The 18,406-nt window shown below is 37.4% G+C and overlaps 1 protein-coding gene across 17 annotated transcripts in view; it reads left to right on the forward strand.

Moving 5' to 3' along the window:
* Positions 1 to 18,406, forward strand: part of TTLL5 (tubulin tyrosine ligase like 5) — a 318,372-nt gene that overhangs the window by 118,619 nt on the left and 181,347 nt on the right. For 11 of the 17 annotated variants that reach the window (XM_036843219.1, XM_036843208.1, XM_036843202.1 and 8 more), the window contains 7 exons: positions 1,107 to 1,227; positions 3,867 to 4,013; positions 5,113 to 5,216; positions 6,738 to 6,865; positions 9,362 to 9,445; positions 10,015 to 10,416; positions 16,851 to 17,038. In XM_036843219.1, the coding sequence (XP_036699114.1) occupies positions 1,107 to 1,227; positions 3,867 to 4,013; positions 5,113 to 5,216; positions 6,738 to 6,865; positions 9,362 to 9,445; positions 10,015 to 10,416; positions 16,851 to 17,038 (1,174 nt within the window). The remainder of the gene's footprint in view (positions 1 to 1,106; positions 1,228 to 3,866; positions 4,014 to 5,112; positions 5,217 to 6,737; positions 6,866 to 9,361; positions 9,446 to 10,014; positions 10,417 to 16,850; positions 17,039 to 18,406) is intronic. The other 6 variants (XM_036843204.1, XM_036843210.1, XM_036843214.1 and 3 more) reach the window with 3 other exon arrangements.

Consider the following 18,406-nt stretch of genomic DNA (forward strand, 5'->3'; position numbering starts at 1 on the left):
AAGCAAATCTACTCCCCAACCTGACTCCTCTCCCTTCCAGCACACACATAGAAGCTAAATGTAGACCCTCCTAGGATTTCCAGTTTACTCTGGACAAGTCCTTCGTCCTAACCTTGGGGGAACAGTGAGTAGAAAGCATTCAGTGATTGCATGTGTGAGGATTGTAAACAAAGTTTGTGTTGAGCCCTAATCTTCGCTGATGTAATTTTGGCTAGCATGTCAGAAGGCCAAGCAGCTGAAGTAACTACAGTCTCTCCTGAAAGAAAACAGATCTGCTGCAGTTAGCAGCTGAAGTGAAAGTCATCAGTGTTTCTCTGGTACTTCTGTCTTCTAAATGATAGCTTGATCAGATTTCCTTGTTTCCAGCCTAGACCACCAAGCAGAAATCAGCTGGGTTCTTCAGTGATGTTGCTGAGGTGCTTTTTACTATATGTGTGGAGTTCTTTTTCCCCCTGAACATCTGGGCTCGTCCTAGCCGGTCAGTGCCTCTATGCCAAACTCTGTTGGACCTCACTCATTTGTTCTGGGCTCCAGCCACTCCCGTCTTGTAGTTGAGAAAAGCCTGACCTTAAATTTGGTCTCAAAGTTCCTTTGTAGGATTTATCTGTTTCCTGCTTTGGAGGCTTTTGCACACCAGAAATTAGTTGCTATAGCAAAAGCCATACTTTTGTACTAACTGATAAGTATGTTTTTAAGGGCCTCCAAGGCAGAAAAACCTTTCTGTATCAATACAAAGGTTCTTGTGAAAATTCAGTACTTTTCCTGTCCATTTCCCCAAGAAAGTTGTTTAAAAGTTCAGAAGATAAGGTATAGGAGTAGAAAACATGATTCTCTATTCTTGCTTGATTTCCCCCCCACCCCACCCCATGCCATGGTAATAATGAGAAAATAAGTAGGATTCTCCATCTCTGATTCTTTAAATAGAAAAAAAGAAATCTCATGTACTGGGTAGAAGGAATCTTTACTCAGTGACTGTATGATGGGCTTCATTTTTCTTAGCCATCCTAATAGAAGGATCCTCAAAGGCCACTTTGAGAGAGGCAAGCACACATTTGGTAGGTGCACCATTCTGTCTCATAACAGTATGTTGTTTTGGATTTCTGTAGCAAAGTGCAGGCCCGAATAGCATTCTCTGCCTATCTCCAGCATGTTCAAATCCGACTGATGAAAGACAGTGGAGGTCAAACGTTCAGTGCCAGTTGGGCTGCCAAAGAGGATGAACAGATGGTGAGGCTCTTCTTGTTGGAACCTTTTTACTTTCCCTTGCCCTCCCTCCCTCCCTCCCTTCCTTCCTTCTTTTCTTTTTTTCCTATACTAAGTTAAAGAACAGTATATTTGTGGTGAAAGAATTATTCCACAGTGTAGCCTGCAGACTCCTCTTACTTTTCTGTGAAGTGGATCTTGGATCTGGAGCCATGTTCATCACAGTATGTGCTGAGGGCATTCATTTACTTCATTCTGAAAGTGGAAATTGATTGCTCCTTAGATGTCAGGCCCGTGCAAAGCCCTAGAAAAGAATAACAATTTGCAGAGTCCTTTCTCAAGCAGCTTCACATTTTATTAATTCTTTGATATAGGCACTGTCATCTCCATTTGCAGATGAGGAAACAAAGACCTAGAGGAAGGGGGTAACTTGCCTGTTGTCCTGTAGCTCATATGTGCTGAAACTGGAACTTAAACTCAAATGTTGCAATTGTACATTATTTGCTCTTGCACTGTTTCCATGGGTCATAAGGCATTTATTTTCTGTCCTGGGGGGGTCAAGTTAGCTCTTTGAAAGTCAACACTTTATCATGGGCCCTCTGAGAATGTACCATCCTCCATTTTAACATTTTTTTCTTTACTAGTTGTCACTTTATAAAATTCTTAGATTACTGGACACAAACTTGTGTGATAATTTTTACTGTATATTGGTCATTCAAACCTGCCTAAAATTTAATATACTAGCAATGTTTTTCTTTTTGGATGAGAATGACAGGGAGCTCCAAGCTCTTTGGTAAGGTCAACGCATATAGAAGAAGCCACAGCCCTTCCTTAGGCTTTTTAACCACAGGGCTCTGTCACTGGAAAGAGAAGGACCATTAAGTCTGAGAAAGCTGCATCCTTTGTCCAGCTCAGTGGTGATCCTACTGTAATTTTCAGTTCTCCACATATAAGAGGCGTACAATATGCTGGGCTTATTATAAAAGCATGATGGATATCCCAGAAAACAACTTGTGAATTTAAAGTAACCAATACAACCCAGAGATAAAACCTTGTGTGTTGTGAGTAATTTTTCAACCATCAATGGAAAATGTTAGCTCTGCTCTTGCCAAGTGGAAAATTGAAACTGCCTTTTTGAGAGTCAGTTTGTCTGCTCCACTGTGAAAAAATAATGTTTTAATATAACAGCTTAAACCAGCCTATAGTAAAGACAGCAGAGTAGACCTATGAAATCCAACCCTCTGGTTATAAGACTGTTTCTTTATGTTGGAGTAAATTGTCACCAAAGGACAGTGAACCAAAATCAAATTCAAGAAGAAAAACATAGCTCAGAAGAGAATAACTGTTGCAACTGCTGACTTGGAATTCACACAGGATTTCTATGGAGCTTTTTATAAGAATATTCAGGATCATCACTGCAGAACTTAGTATCAGTTGTGTGCATTCCTATTTGAAAATCTATCTAAACAACAAACCCTAAGGCATTACCTGATGATTGTGGCAGTGGTCTTGTTTATGAGGAAGGTAGGTGTAGAATTGCCTTCTCTGATCCAAGTTAGGTTTAGAGCTTCTTTATCACGTAATTCACAGAAGGCACATCGACAGAAGTTCCCCAAATCCATCATCTTCAGGCAATTTTACTGTGTTTGGGGGTTGGGTGCGGGGAACTACTATCTTTAAGGCCCTTGGCCTTGCAAAATCTCTCTTTGAAGCATTTGTGATGTTATGAATGATCTGATTGGTATCTGTTCAGATTTCAAAATCCTTTGCCCCATCTCAAGTGAGATGTATCCCTTCTACCCCTTAATGACCTTTCACTATGCCCTCCTTGCCAACCCCCAACTCTAAAAGCACCCTTTTTCTTGGGGAAGAAAACATAAATAAAAAGCTATCGCCTTGCAAGCCTGGTAACAGTTCTTTCTTTCCATTAGTCACTAAACTTTTTAAATCAGTAGTTTCTGCTCTTCACCTGTATTCTTCAGTATCCATTCGTTTCTTAACCTCTACTTTCTGTCCCGTTTACTCTGCTGAAAGTGGTGTGGTCCTTTCCTGCTCCAGCCTCTTGGAAGCTGTGACATGGGAGCCTTCCTCCCTTGGCTTTCATGGCACTGTTTTCTCCCTTGTTTCTTTCTACATTTCTGATGTTTCTGTCATGGTTTGTTGTGGTTGTTGTTTGTTTTTTTCTGATTCTTCCTCCTCTTTCCGATCTCTGAGTGTCAGTATTTCTGTATTCTTTCTCTCCCTTCTCACCTTTGATGACTTGATCCATGGTTTTAGTTTCCTCTACCTATTACTTTCCCTAAGTATCTTTCTCTGATCACCCTACTGGAAGTGATAGCTGCACTTTGAATTATTATAGTACTATGTATATATGAATTGTGGTACTTTTACAGCTACTACTTTATTACATAGTTATTTGCACACATACTTGATTTTGATTTTCCCACTGCCAGCTTGTTAAAGGAAGAGGATATGTTTGTTTCGTTTTGTTCTTGTCTTACTGTATCCTTGTTATACCTAGTATGTTTGCTCTGGGTCTTATTTGTTGAAGTGTATAGTATACCTCTTCTTATCTCTCTATTGTGTAATCCCCTTGTAGCTTGTCTTCTGTTGCTTTAGCACAATCCCTTCTTTTTTTCCCCCAATGACTCTTTAATTTACAGGAGCTAGTGGTTCGTTTCCTCAAGAGAGCATCAAGTAACCTCCAGCACTCACTGAGGATGGTATTACCCAGTCGGAGACTGGCACTTCTGGAGCGCAGAAGAATCCTGGCCCACCAACTGGGTGACTTTATCATTGTGTACAACAAGGTAGGTGGTTCATCTGTTAGTCTTGTGCTTTGGATTGCCATGCGGCTGTCAGAAACAGGCTAGAAGCCTCTGTCCAGCTGGGCGGAGAGGTTCTTCTTCCCTTTTAGCATTATCACGTGCTGTGTGGGATGTTATGGGGAGCAGGACGTCACTCCCTAACCCAGCTGGTCTGAAAAGCTACTTATTACTTGTGAAGGCCCAGGGGCCGTAGTTCACTCTCATCCAAAGGCACATTCCTTTTGAGTGTTGTTGCACCTGAGATGAATCCTGGGCTATGTGAATTTGCATTGTCATTATTGTGCCTGGAGACAGTGGTGAATTGACTATGTGAGAGCAAATGTGAACTGTGGATTTAACACAGTGACACAGTGTTCCTTCCTGAGAGAGTTATACTTTGTTCTCTAGAACATTTTAGATAGTGACTTCAGTTTACAACCAAGCCCAGAAAATAGACTATTTAGTGAGAGTAGTCTGCAAAGCATCTTTTATCCAAGGGTCTTAGAATGCTTTAGAAATGTCATTTTGGGGTGGGGGGAGCAGGGAGCATGGTCATTTTTCAGAAAGGAAAGCTGAGGCCTGGAAATTTAAATAGCTTTTGTGAAATGTGTAGAATGGTCAGTACAGTATCAACACACCAAATCCATAGCTACTCCAGCTCTGTTGAGAATTTTGGAACAACTTACATAAGTGAAGAATTTACTCAATTTGGATGCTGCTATAGGAGTATCTTCCAAGACCTATCTTTCCTCTCCCTAACTGTAACAAAATACAGTATCTCTGTTGTCATTCTATTAAAGCTTCAAGTGTGACCACAGACATTACCAAGCTCTTTTTTCACTGGGCTACCTGAGTAAAAAGTAGACACATAATAAAAATTTATATTTATTATGCAACTCTTACTTAGAAACTCTAAAATGTTTCATGAAATAATGACAGAAAATAATATATCAGATTTATAGGTGGCAAAAGTACATGGAGGAATTAAATGTCTTTACTATAAAGACAAATTAACCCAAGGGTATTGAAACCAGACGATGAAGTATGCATTTATCAGGAGTCAGTTTTATCTTGTTTTTCTGTGGGGTTGGGGACTGGATAGGAAACAGAACAAATGGCTGGAAAGAAATCGAAGAAGAAACTTGAGGAAGAAGAGGAAGATGGGGTGAATACGGAAAACTTTCAAGAGTTCATCAGACAAGCAAGGTAGAAGACATTCTTAATAAAAAGTATCTTATTCTGTCTTCCACACTGCCCCATTCATTCCCAGTAGCCCCTTGTTTCTAACATATGGATGTGAGTAAAATCACTCTTAGGAGAAGAAGGGTTTCATAGGCTTGATCTCTCCATATCTCAGCCAATTTTTGGCTGTTGTCATGGTTTTAGTTATCAAAACACTGCTGCTGGGCATCTGGGCTGTATTTCTAGACAGCTTCAAAGTACACACCACTCTAAGGGCTGAGGGAGCACTTCGGAAAGCTGAAGTTAGAGGTTCTAGTGTTTACTGGATCTGAGTTTATCCCTGACCTACTGATGCAGTGGAGATGACCACATTTTGCCTACGTTGAGTGGGTTGAGGAATTGGCAGTTTCTCAGCACTGTGAGGGTTACGCCTAATGTATATAAAATAAAACAAGTCCTTCATGCTTAAGGTTAGCTCTTAGGGGTTGAAAAATCTCAGCATTCAGCTCTCTATCTTGATACAAATTAGCCAGGCCATTCTTTGCTACTTTGGAGACCTTGGGGTTTACTCTGAGATTCATAGGAGCAGTTTCCAAGGTTGTCATTACGGTGTATTCTGAAGATAGGATATAGGTTCTTTGTAATATTGCAGGAATATTTTGCTTATTTGAAGGCCACTTATCTGGAACATAGCCAGGCTCCAGGAAAAAAATGCAAAAGGCCGTTGAGGAGCTGCTGCAGATTTTACAAAATCCATGCCTAATATGTTTACTGGAAGAATTCTGTGGGCCCTCATCTGTTTCCTTACACTTTTCATTTTGTGGATGTTCATAAAAAGTGCATATAATTTCAATATTTGAAGTGACCTAGAGACCATCTGGTTCAGTTTCCATTGTATAGATGGTTAGGGAAATCTTCCTTGGTTATGCTGGTGAGTTTCCGTATTTATGACAAAGTGGCTTCTTTAGTGAATATATTCCAATTATCTAGAAGTGGGGTGGACAAACTGCCAAGGACCAGATAATAAATATTCCAGACTTTGTGAGCTACATGTGGTCTTTATAGCATACTCTTCTTTAAAAATATGAAAACCATTCTTAGCTGGGAGCCATACAAAAACAGCCTGCTGGTCAAGGTTGGCCCACTGGCTGTAGTTGGTTGACCCCTGATTTAGAACATGGCTGTCCAATAGAACTTCCTGTGTTATAGCTACTGAGTACTTGAAATGTGGCTTGTGTAACCAAGGAAATGAATCTTTAATTTTAATTCATTTAAATCTGAATAGTCACATGTGACTAGTGGCTACTGTATTGGACAGTGCCGATCTAGAATATTCACTGTGGAATGAATAAAACCTTGTCATGCTTTAAATTTTTCAGACTGCTTCATTTATATTTCTTTTTTACCATCTATTAATAGGGAGTTTCCAGCTTGTGCTTTTCGTTTTCCCCTTCTTCAGCTTACTCCATTTTCATAATAAAATCTGGTAGAAAGATTTTCCAGAACACCTTCCTGTTCTGACCATACTTTCTCTCCCCATTTCAGTGAGGCTGAACTGGAGGAGGTGTTGACTTTTTATACCCAAAAAAACAAGTCTGCAAGTGTCTTCCTGGGGACTCACTCAAAAAGTTCTAAAAACAGCAACAATCTTTCTGATAGCAGGGCAAAGGGTGGTAAGTATATTGGTTAATTAATGAAAAATAAGAAGAACAAGTGAAAAAATGAGATGTGCAAAGGGGAACCAAAAATATTATGTTGCCTAAGCACTAATAGACTCCAAGGTGGTAAAATTTTGCAGTGTGTGGGTAGGGGATGAGGAGGCCTTATATTTTTGTCCTAAAAGCGCAAGAGGGACATGGTCTAATTTTTTTTTTTTCATGATAATTAACATCAGAGGGCTGTTTTCAAGACAAGCTAATAATACCTAACATTTAGTGAGTGCTCATATTACTGTCTACTGGACATGATCTTATTTTTTTACTTCCAAAAACCATATGGAGTAGGTGCTATTATAAAACTTCTCTACAGATGAGGGAACAGAGCTGAAAGAGACAGAGTAACTTGCTCAACGGTGCCCTGCACCATACAGTGGAACAGGAATCTGAACTTTAGTCTGCCTGACTCAAAGCTTGTGCTCTTAACCTCTGTTCTTCTGCCTCTCCTAATGATAATTTCTCACTCCTGTTAAATTTTTTGGTTCCTCCAGCTATCACCATTTGCATTTGGGGTAGGAGAATTCTTTGTTGTATGGGACTATTCCATACCTGGTGGGGTGTCTAATATCCATAGTCCCAAGCCCTAAATGCCACCATCTTCCTTCAGTCATTGTGATAACCCAATGTTCCCACGCATTTCAAAAATTTCTCACTGCTGGGGAACTCCATGATTGGGGATTTGGAATTGATGTGGACCAAACTATCTAGTTCATGTCATATGATCAAAAAATAGCAGCAATACTCAGTTATAAACAAAGCTTGTGCTTCAAGTGTAAGATTCATTTAAAATCTAGATGGAAGCATAAGAGATAGATAATCAATATACTAATTTTGTAGTATGCTAACCACTGGATTCAAAGATGTAGATTTCTTTGCTACTCTTAAGGCTATCATAGTCTAATGTGGAAAGAGCTGGGAAAATTGGTCATTTAAAATGTAGAGTGAGTTTTCCCAAGGAAACGGTGTTACTGTTTTAAAAACTGATTAGCTTCAGAGGTTAGTCTACAAAAGCCTATTTAGCTCACTGTATACTTAAAGTATTGTATTAGTAGAAATACTTCTGAGTCCAACCCTCTTCTCTGAGCTTTCCTAACTTACCTAAGTTCTAAAGCTAGTTTGTTTATCCGTTCATTCATTCCTTCTACATATTTTTAATGAACACCTATCATGTGTCAGACATTGTGATAGTTGCTAGAGATACAGGGACCAGGACTGTCACAGTTCTTGACTTTATAATATTTATTGCCTGCTGGATGAAGTTGGGTGAGTAAATACAGGAAGAAGGTTGGTAGGATCTCTGAAAAGATCCTCTAACAGTGTTGGGAAAGGGAGGCGGAGGAGTTTTTGTAATGAGGTTGGGGTAGGGAAAAGTGTGCTAGGCAGGTGAAGTCCTAGCTTGGCATTCAGGTAGTAACTTCTCCCCTGGTAGTAATGGGGAAGCCCTAACAGCATGTACTAGCAGCACCTGTTTGTACAGATGCGTCCTCAGAAATTCTGGGGTTCACGTGTTAAGGACTACCTTTACATAATAATGTCTATACCTAGCAATACCAATCAAGAATAACTAGAGGGGCAGTAGGAAGGCCTCAATCAAGGGAACAACAGTATGACATTTGATAGCATCTGGACTCGTTTCAAACATGAGCAAACAAATGTGTGACAGTATTACCAGTGCTGGTGGTGATGGACAGAAGAGAATTCATATGTCCTTATTCTTTCATTCTGAAAGATGATCTGTGAAATGGCCTGTCTTAAGTTTTTGTATGAACCTGGCCCTTGAGAAAGATTTTTGGAATATTTCTCTAAGTATATGATTAGCTCTGGCTGTTCTGTTTCAAAATTCTGTAGTAGAAAAAAAACCTAATTTATTTTATTAGAGTGATTTTGTTATTGAATATACTGATCAATCTATCTAATAAGCAAACTCACTCAGCTTATTCAAGTAAAACTGAGGAGATTAAGATTCAGAGCTGTTGTAGTATCCAGGTATCATGCCAGCAAATATTGGGGCTGTTCTTTCTATCTCTTGGCAGTTGCCTGCTCCATATATATTATGACTTCTTCGCTCCACTGTGTACCACCGACCAGTTTGGTCTCTTAGCTCCCCAAGTCTGAATTCTTGACAGAGGCATCTTACTGCCCTTACTCATTTTCTTTCCCAGGCATGTCCTAGCTTGTTGGCAGTCCATGGATGGCTGCCCTGGGTTTTGGTATCTTTTCCTCATTCAGTTAGCTGGAGCTGGGGTTGGGGCTAGTTGGGAATCATTTGGTTGGTGTCCCACTCAACAGGGCTGTGGGCGTGGCCATCCTTGGAAAAGTGTGGTGAGAAATACAATGGTTCCTAGCATTGATTACTAGTTGTGTTATATTTTGGAAACAAAATTATGTGTAGAGCAATGCTCTAGCATTTGATTAGTAACAGAGCCTAAGCTCAGTATTTATTTCTTATTTCAGATCACCCTGAAACGATGGAAGAAGTGAAAATAAAGCAGCCCAAGCAGCAACAAGCAACAGAAATTCACTCTGATAAATTATCTCGTGAGTGACTTCAAACCTACATAGATTTGCTGCTCTCTGATAAATCTCTAAATGAAAAAAAGTCATCAGATATTAAATGATTTTCGGGCATGTGACATTACTCCAAAAAGCTCCTTTTCTTTGTTTTTCCTTTTCCCTTAGAATTTCCTTTTATCTACTGATAGCCTGTTATCCTTCCAAGGAATTTCTCACTTTCTTAATGTTTAAAATTCTGAGCACTTTTTTTTCTAGAAGGGTGAAAATCAGAGGGAGAGGAGTTAGCTGTCATTATCAGAAACTTTGTCCTGATGCCCTAACGTTTGTAAAGCACCTGCTCTGGTTGATGGAGGTAGTCCCAACACCAGCTTTCAGAAGGGACTAAAAATAAACTGTTTCCATTGCCACATTGTCTGAGTGGGCAGTATTCATTAAGTTCATGATGAATCTCATTAAAGTTTGTATTTTTCATTATGTCTATTTCATGCTAAGATTATTTTGAGGTTTAAAAATGTTTGCTTCCTGTTTACATACAGAATTTACATTAATTTTCCCTAAAATCTGTTTTTGTTTGTTTGTTTTTATTTTAATAGGATTTACCACTTCAGCAGAAAAAGAGGCTAAATTAGTCTATACCAGTTCTTCCTCTGCTTCTTTCTCTGGTCCTGCTGCTACTTTTCTGCAGAAAATTCCCAACACCCATTCGTCATCTGTTATTACCACCTCTGACCTCTCACCAGGGCCAGGCCACCATTCTTCCGTATCTCAGATTCCTCCAGCTATCCCCAGCATGCCTCACCAGCCAGCAATTTTACTGAGCACGGTCCCTGACAGTGCTTCTCCCTCCATCCATCCTGGGACACAGAACGTACTGAGCCCCGCTGGCCTGCCGCGCTGTCGATCAGGCAGTTACACCATTGGCCCCTTTTCCTCTTTCCAAAGTGCTGCGCACATCTATAGCCAGAAACTGTCTCGTCCCTCTTCAGCAAAGGCAGGTGAGTGAGAGAATGAAAGGCACTCCACAATGTCAGCTTCTCCCCAGCCCCAGTTAAAAAAGAATGCCATCTCTTCCCTTTGCCTTTTCTTTTGAAAGGTAAAGGGACACAGGGTGCATAGTTCTGATGTGACTAAGGAAGAGTCTTGCATTTGGTCCAGTGGCACTCATTCACTGATAAGAAATGAAACAACTTCTTTTAGGTGCTGGGGATTAAGAAATAAGTAAGACAAGGCTTCTATTTACTGGGAGCTTACAGCGTAGTCAAGAGATAATTGTGATATTTGTCTTTTTACTGTTGAGTTGTAAGTGTTCTTTATATATTCTGGGTACAAGTCCCTTGCCAGATACATGATTTAGAAGTATTTTCTCTCATTCTGTTGAGTATGTTTTTTCTAAGGATTTTATAGTTTAGGTCTTTTATCCATTTTGATGTAATTTTTGTATATGGTGTGGCATAAAGGTCTTAACATCTCTTTTTTTGCATGCGGTTGTTCAGTTGTCCCAGCACCTTTGTTGAAAGGCTATTATTTTCCTGTTGAATTGTCTTGGCACTCTTGTCAAAAATCATTTAATCTTAAATGTAAGGGTTTACTCCTGGAGTCTCAGTTCTGTTCCACTGATCTGTATATCTGCCCTTATGCGAGTACCACATTGTCTTCATTACTATAGCATTGTAGTAAGTTTTGAAATCACCAAGGGTGATTCTTCCATCTTTGTTCTTCTTTTTCATATTGTTTAGGCTATTCTGGATCCCTTGCATCTTCGTATGAACTTTAGGATCAGCTTGTCAATTTTTGCAAAAATAGGCAGATGGGATTTTGATAGGGATTGTGTTGAATTTGTAGATTAGTGAGTATCTTAACATTGGTCAGATTTTTAAACACCTGAGTAATATCCACGTTAAGGTGAGTTACAGTTAAGCTATGTTTTATAAATAGCCAATCTATATGTCTTAATCATTGTCTGATTTCAAATGAAATGGATATTGTAATGTGGAGCTTGAATCAGAGATATGAAAGGGTCTACTTTAATAAGTCATCATATGAATATGTACGTATATGTGTATTAGTGCTAACTCTGAGTGATTATTCTTATGATTTAATCTTCTAAAATCAATAATAATTATGTTCTGGTTTAAATTTTTTCTCCCATGTGAGAGAAATTCAGTAAGGTCAGTGTCTCCAGTACCTTGTTGTTGTCATCAAAACTTCTTTTTTAAACCTTCCTTTTTTTCATACCTTCTGCAGAGGAGGATAAGGAATGGAAGAAGCTAATCAGTTCAAAAATATTTCCTAATTTCCATTGTGATTTCTTTCTTGACCCATGGATTGTTTATAAGTATATTGTTTAATCTTCACATAGTTGGCTTCTCTATTTTTTGTGATTGCTTTTTAGCTTATTTCCACTGTGGTCAAAGAACATATTCTGAATGGCTTAAACAGTAGTAGATAACAATATATAGTTGACAACAATATGCTTGACAACAATAATATCCTATAAGTGATTGGAGTCAAATTTTTCTATGGTGATTGAATAGTTTGGGGATGAGATTAAGATGTTATTTTGAATTTAGACTTTTTCAAGATAAATATACAGTATCAAGTCTCAAAGGTCACCACTGAAAAAATTAAAATATGGAAATTTAGACATGTGGGAGGAAGAAAAATGGATTGGATCGGGGGAAACACCCACAAACATAGAAGCACACAAGCGCGACGCTTAGAAAATGCAAGAAATGGAAACTTAAAAGATGGTAAACCAAGTCCTAATATATCAAGAATCAAATAAATATAAATGGGCTGAACTTGTTAGAAGAGTGTCAGATTGAATTTTTTAAAAATCTAACTGTATGTTGTATACCAACGAAAGGCACATGTAAAGATAAGGACGTGGAATGGTTGAAAGTAAAAGGATGAAGAAAGAAATACCATGTAAATACCAACCAGAATAAGGGTGGTGCTAATATATGCTAACTTAATTTAGTATATATTAGCTTATATTAGGCTTTAAGAGAGAAAATTTTCTTAACAGATACAGAGAGTAATTACATAAAACAGAAAGTTTAGTTCAGCAGAAAGATAAAACAGTTCTAAGTGCAGCTAACAAAATAACCTCCAAATAAATAAAACAAAAATTGATACAACTAATGAGGAATCTACAAATCCACTGTCTTAGTGGGAGATTTCCACATATTTCTGTCCATTATTAGTAGATACACAGATTTTGTAAATCAGCAAAGATAAAGAGAATTTGAACAAGATGATAACTTTATCTATTGCTCATTCATAATACTCTGTACCCAATAATTAGAGAAAACTCCTCCTCAAGCACACATGATACATTTATAATAAACAGTCATGTCCTACATCGTAAGACAACAGATTTCAAAGAATTGGTATCATACAGCCACATTCTCTGTCCACACTGCAATTAAATTGAATGTCGACAGCAATGATACATAACAAATCCTTATGTATTTCAAAATTTAAAAGAATTCAGAGAAGAGATCATATGGAAATAAATGTAAAACAATTAGAATTGAAAGACAGTGAAAAAACTTCATGTTCAGATGTGTGGAGAGCAATGAAAAACAGTATTTGGAGGGAAATTTACTGCCTTAAATACTTATATTTGAAAAGAAGAAAGGCTAAAAATTAATGTGCTAAATATCTGATTTCAGATGTTATAAAAACAGCAATATTATATATCTAAATAAAGGAGAAAGAGAGATAAGAGTAAAGATAAAAATCAAAGACAAGAGTAAAAATTACAGAATTCAAAAATACAGTAGAGAAAATATCAGAGCCAAAAGTTCTTTGAAAAGCCTAAGAAGGTGGACAAACCTCTGGTGAGACCGATCAGGAAAAGAGAGAAGATATGGATAAATAATATAAGGAATGAAAAGCAGACAGAAAATACAAATGTAGCATAGGTGACAAAAATATTAGAATACTGTTAACCACTTTATTCCAATATAATTGAAAACCTATGCAAAGTGGATAACGCCTACAAAAGTAAGTAAAATTGGTTCAAGAAGATGAAGAGGAACTTCCCTGGTGGTCCAGTGGTTAAGACTCCGCGTTCCCAGTGCAGGGGGTCCGGGTTCGATCCCTGGTCAGGGAACTAGATCCCGCATGCATGCCGCAACTAAGATCCCGCATGCCACACCTAAAAAGATCCCGCACACGGCAACGAAGATCCCGCGTGCCCCAACTAAGACCTGGCTCAGCCAAATAAATAAATAAATATTTTTTTAAAAAAAAGAAAAAAAATTATTAAAAAGAAAAAAAAGAAGATGAAGAAAGTCTGAATGGTCCTGTAACTATTAAAATAAGTTATACAGTAGTTTAAAAATCTCACAAAGAAAACTTGAGGCCCAGATGGTTTTATAGATAAGTTTTGACAATCTTTCAAGGGAAAAATAATTCCAATCTTAAACTCTTCTAGAGCATGGAAAAAGAGACAACAGTAATAACTCTGTGCGGCTAGTTTAATCTTGATAACAAAACCAATTAAGGACAGTATTAGGGAAATTGTAGATCAGCTTCATTTATGAACACCAATGCAAAAATTCTAATCAAAATATGAGCCGGCCACATCTAGCAACATATGAGAGAGATTAGATCCCATGAACAAGTTTATCCAAGGAATACAGAAGGGGTTTAACAGTAGAAAATCTATAAATGTCGTTTGTCACATCAGCAGATTAAAGGAGAAAAAATGTATTTATCCTCTTAGTAGATGCAGAAAAAGAATTTGGTAAAATTCTGTACTCGTTCATGATAATAACTCTCAGCATACTAGGAAGAGAAGGAAACCCTCTTTATTGAAAAAGGGTGTCTGCCAAAATCTCACAAGAGATATCGGTGTAAATGGGGAAATGTCGAAAGCATTCCTTCTAAGGTTAAGAGCAAGAAGAGGATGCCCACTGACATTTCTTCTATTCAGTGTTTTACTGGAGGTCAAGAGCCAGTATAATAAAACAAGAAAAAGAAATTAAAAGCATAAGGATCAAGAGGGAGGAAATAAAATTTATTTATTTGCAGATAATATGTTATCTACATAGAAAACTGAAAATAAGCTACAGATACACTTGTGGCATTAAGTACATTCACATTGTTGTACAACCACATCACCAAGAGAACAACATGCATAAAAATGATAAGCTGTCTAGGGATAAATTTAGGAAAGACTTTTATAAGGAAATTTGATAAGACTTTGTTTAGAGACAGAGAAAACCTAAATAAATGAATAAATAGAATGTGCATGGATAGGAAGACTTAATATCATAAATGTTTCAGTTCTCATCAAATTGATCTCTGGATTCAATACAGGTTCCAACCAAAATCTCAAGTTTTGTTGTTGTACTTGACAAGCCAATTCTAAAATGATAATGGATAGGCAAAAGACCAAGGATAGTGAGAACTCACTGAAGAAGAAAAAAGGGTGGAGGAGTATCTTATTAAGAATATAAAGATATGATCATTAAGAAAATATAGTATCTGAAAAGGTACAAAGTGACCAGTGGAGCAGAATAGAAAGTTGGAAGCAATCATACAGATAGATGAAAGTTTGATATATGACAGATGGCATTGCAGATAGTGGAAAACGATGCATTTCTCAATAAATGATGCTGGGATAATTGGTTATCCATACAGGAAGAAAAGTGAAATTAGATCTCTGCCTCATACTATCCATATAATCACTTTCAGGTGCAAAACTTTAAACTTCTAGAATAGAATAAGGGAGACCATCTTTAACACCTTATTGTAGGAAACAAAAGTAAAAACATAAGCAAGATTCCTTCAGTAAGAAAAAGACAACCCAATAGTGGTGTCAGAAAAGAGGTAACATGTGCTCAACATCATTATTAATGATGAATATAAATGAAGACTGCAGTGAGATTTTACACCCTCTTAAAAGAGGGAAGAATTAAGATACTTGACAGTACTAAGTGTTGGAGGGGATGTGGATCAGCAGGAGTGCTTATATTTTGTGGTAGTGTATCACATACATTTGAAAATTCACATAAATTTGAAAATTCACATGAATTTGAAAATTGTTACCACATACATTTGAAAATTCACATACTCTGTGACTCAACTTCTAGCCGTATACACAAGAGAAGTTCTTCCACATGTGCACCAGGACATGTATGCAAGAGTGTTCACAACTGCACTGTTTATAATAGCGATAAGCTTGAAATAGCCAAAACAGCCATTAATGAGGGAATAGAAAAATAAGTTGTAATGTATTTCCAAAATGGAATACCAAGCAGCGGATAAAGTTAATCAATTTCAGCTATACTTAGAAAGGATAAATCTCGGAAGTATGGTATTGAGTAACAAAAGCAAGTCCCAGGAAATTACTACAATAGATACCATTTTTATAGAGCTCAAAAACAAACAAAATTAACTGTATTTTGTTTAAGTATGCATACACAAACACACACAGAAACAAAGAATAAAACTATATTTTAAAAAAAAGAAGGGGGTGAATGATAAGGGAAGATTAAGGATGAGGAGGAACACATGGGTTGATAATGTTAATGTGACTCTTGAGTTGGGTAGTCAGTTCACTATAATATGTTTTATAACTTCTACATCAATTGTGAATAGTATTTGGTATGTGTCAAATAACATAATAAACATGAAAAAATATAGATTTTTTAAAAGTAGTGTCACCAAATTGTATATACAGAATGATGGTGGTTATATAAGCATTAATAAGACAGAAAGGAAACACATTAAAGTGTTTCCACTTTTCTGCGTTTTTAATATTTTTTCAATGTGTGACTTTTATCATAGAAAAAATATTAACCTTGATTTTATATTAAATAATTTCATTGTGCCAGTATTTCAGTGCTCGGAATTAATAGAATTCTGTGATATTATAGTTGAAAGAAGAAAATTGAAATCTGACAGGAAGATCAATTGAAATTTTATAATATAGGATTATTGCTGTTTTTCCAAATATACTCAGTTTTGCTTTTATCCTTCTTTCCTTTTTGAGCTCTGTAAGAAGGATTGTGGATGATTTGACAGTGTGTGCTGTAAACTACTGACAAGTACAGTCACATAACAAGGAAATCAAGAATTATAATGAGTTTCAAGGCTACACATTTTTTATTCATTAATTCTAGGATCAATTATTCCCCACTACATATGATGAAAATTCTTTTTTTGTGAAGGATTCATAGTATGCAAAAACACAGTAATAAATGCATGTAACAATTTGGTGGTAGGAAGAGTTTCTAGAGTATGGTAAGGATTGATTTTTACTTTTGTGAGCATCTGAGGATAGTTTACTGCTCCTTATGTTGTCAGAGATCCCTAGGAGTCAGTAAAGTATCTGTTGGCTGAGATTTTGCTGTCATCATCCTAAGTTTTTCAGGGCTTTTTTCCTAAGGGGATGAAAACTTTTCTTTTTTAGCAGGTTCATGCCGTCCAAACAAGCAGCATTCAGGAGTAGCCAAAACACAGAAGGAGGGAGAAGATGGCTCCTCATACAGCAGACGGTACGACCCAAGTACGGTTACGGCTGAACTTCAGCGGCTAGCTGAGAAGCAGGCAGCAAGGCAGTATTCTCCATCCCCTCACGTCAGTCTCCTCACCCAGCAGGTATGGATAGGTTGGGGTGTCAGAGAGTTCTTTGGATCAGAGGATAGGATTAACTACAGGGTACTCTGTCCTTCCCTGTCTTTACTAATGCCCATATGCTGATGCTTGTTGAATGAATATTAGTTGGTTTCAAGCTAAAGAATAAAAGCATTCCTTCAGCGTTAAAGAAAGGGTTTCTGTCACAGGTATTGCAAACTTAAGTGTGCTGCTAGCTATGATGTACTTACTTCATGGATAAATAGACTTGAGTGTTCAGCTGTAAATGCACTTTTAAAGGATCTTTAAAAATAACTTATTTCTCTGGTAAAATTTTCCAGTGAGTTCTAGTCTTATAAATCTTTTTACCAGAATGCCATAACATTACCTTTTACTTTTTTTTTTTTTTTTTTTTAACTTTACTGCCTTTCATCTCATGATGTCAGGATCTTTTCTGGGCACTGATTAATGAATTATTTCAATACACCCTCATCCAACACATATCATTCTCACCATTTTACAGATGGGGGAAACTGAGGCTGAAATGAGTGATGTAGTCAAGGTCATCCGGCAAGCTTGATGGATACCAGGATTTTGACTTTGTTGTATATATACTGACAAGCTTACAACACAGTGAAGTTAGATGAAACTTTTAAGAACTTTGGGATTCTTTTTGCCCTTCTTGATGATCATCCCCATGGTATTTAACTGGAAGTAGAAGCCATGTTTTTTTCCCTTTCCTTAATGCAAACGGCATCAAAGTCCTCCAAAGGAATTATTCTGATTGAACTCCACAGTTATATTTCGCTATATCTTCGTGGTGTCATGTCCCTTAATTGGTGGCAACTCTCTAGTGATAATCGAGTCTAGGAAAAAGTGAAGCTGTGGATGACTTCAAGTGCATGTTAAAAGTAGGCAACATACTGCTCCCTGGTGGTGCCCTACTTTTCTGTGTAAAATTCTGGACCACAATTCAAAGTAAGCCTTAGCTTTACTTCAACCTCATCCCAGAGTGTGAAGTTGTAATTAATTTTCTTTTTCAAATCCCTGATAGTTTGAAGGGAGTAGATAAGGAAGCCTAATGTGAATTAGGAAGTGAAGAATCTTATACGGGCAGTGTTGAGACTTGAAGGGAGTTAATAGTTAGATTTTAGTGACAGAATGATGGGAAAAGGAAATGGAATATCATGGCCATGGTAGAATGGGAAGGAATTGTGAAATGTGAAGTGGCTATGAGGAAGGGAGAGGGCCAGTGATCTGCTACACTTTTTTCAGTGGGTCACTGACTAGAGTATATGTTCCAATTTTTAACGAGCAGCTAGAAGCACCAAGGCATTAAGAAATTTTCTTTGCAATTATAGTAAAAAACATAGCCAATGTTAAGTGTTTACG

The sequence above is a fragment of the Balaenoptera musculus genome, chromosome 2 (genome assembly GCF_009873245.2).
Source record: "Balaenoptera musculus isolate JJ_BM4_2016_0621 chromosome 2, mBalMus1.pri.v3, whole genome shotgun sequence".
Taxonomy (NCBI): domain Eukaryota; kingdom Metazoa; phylum Chordata; class Mammalia; order Artiodactyla; family Balaenopteridae; genus Balaenoptera; species Balaenoptera musculus.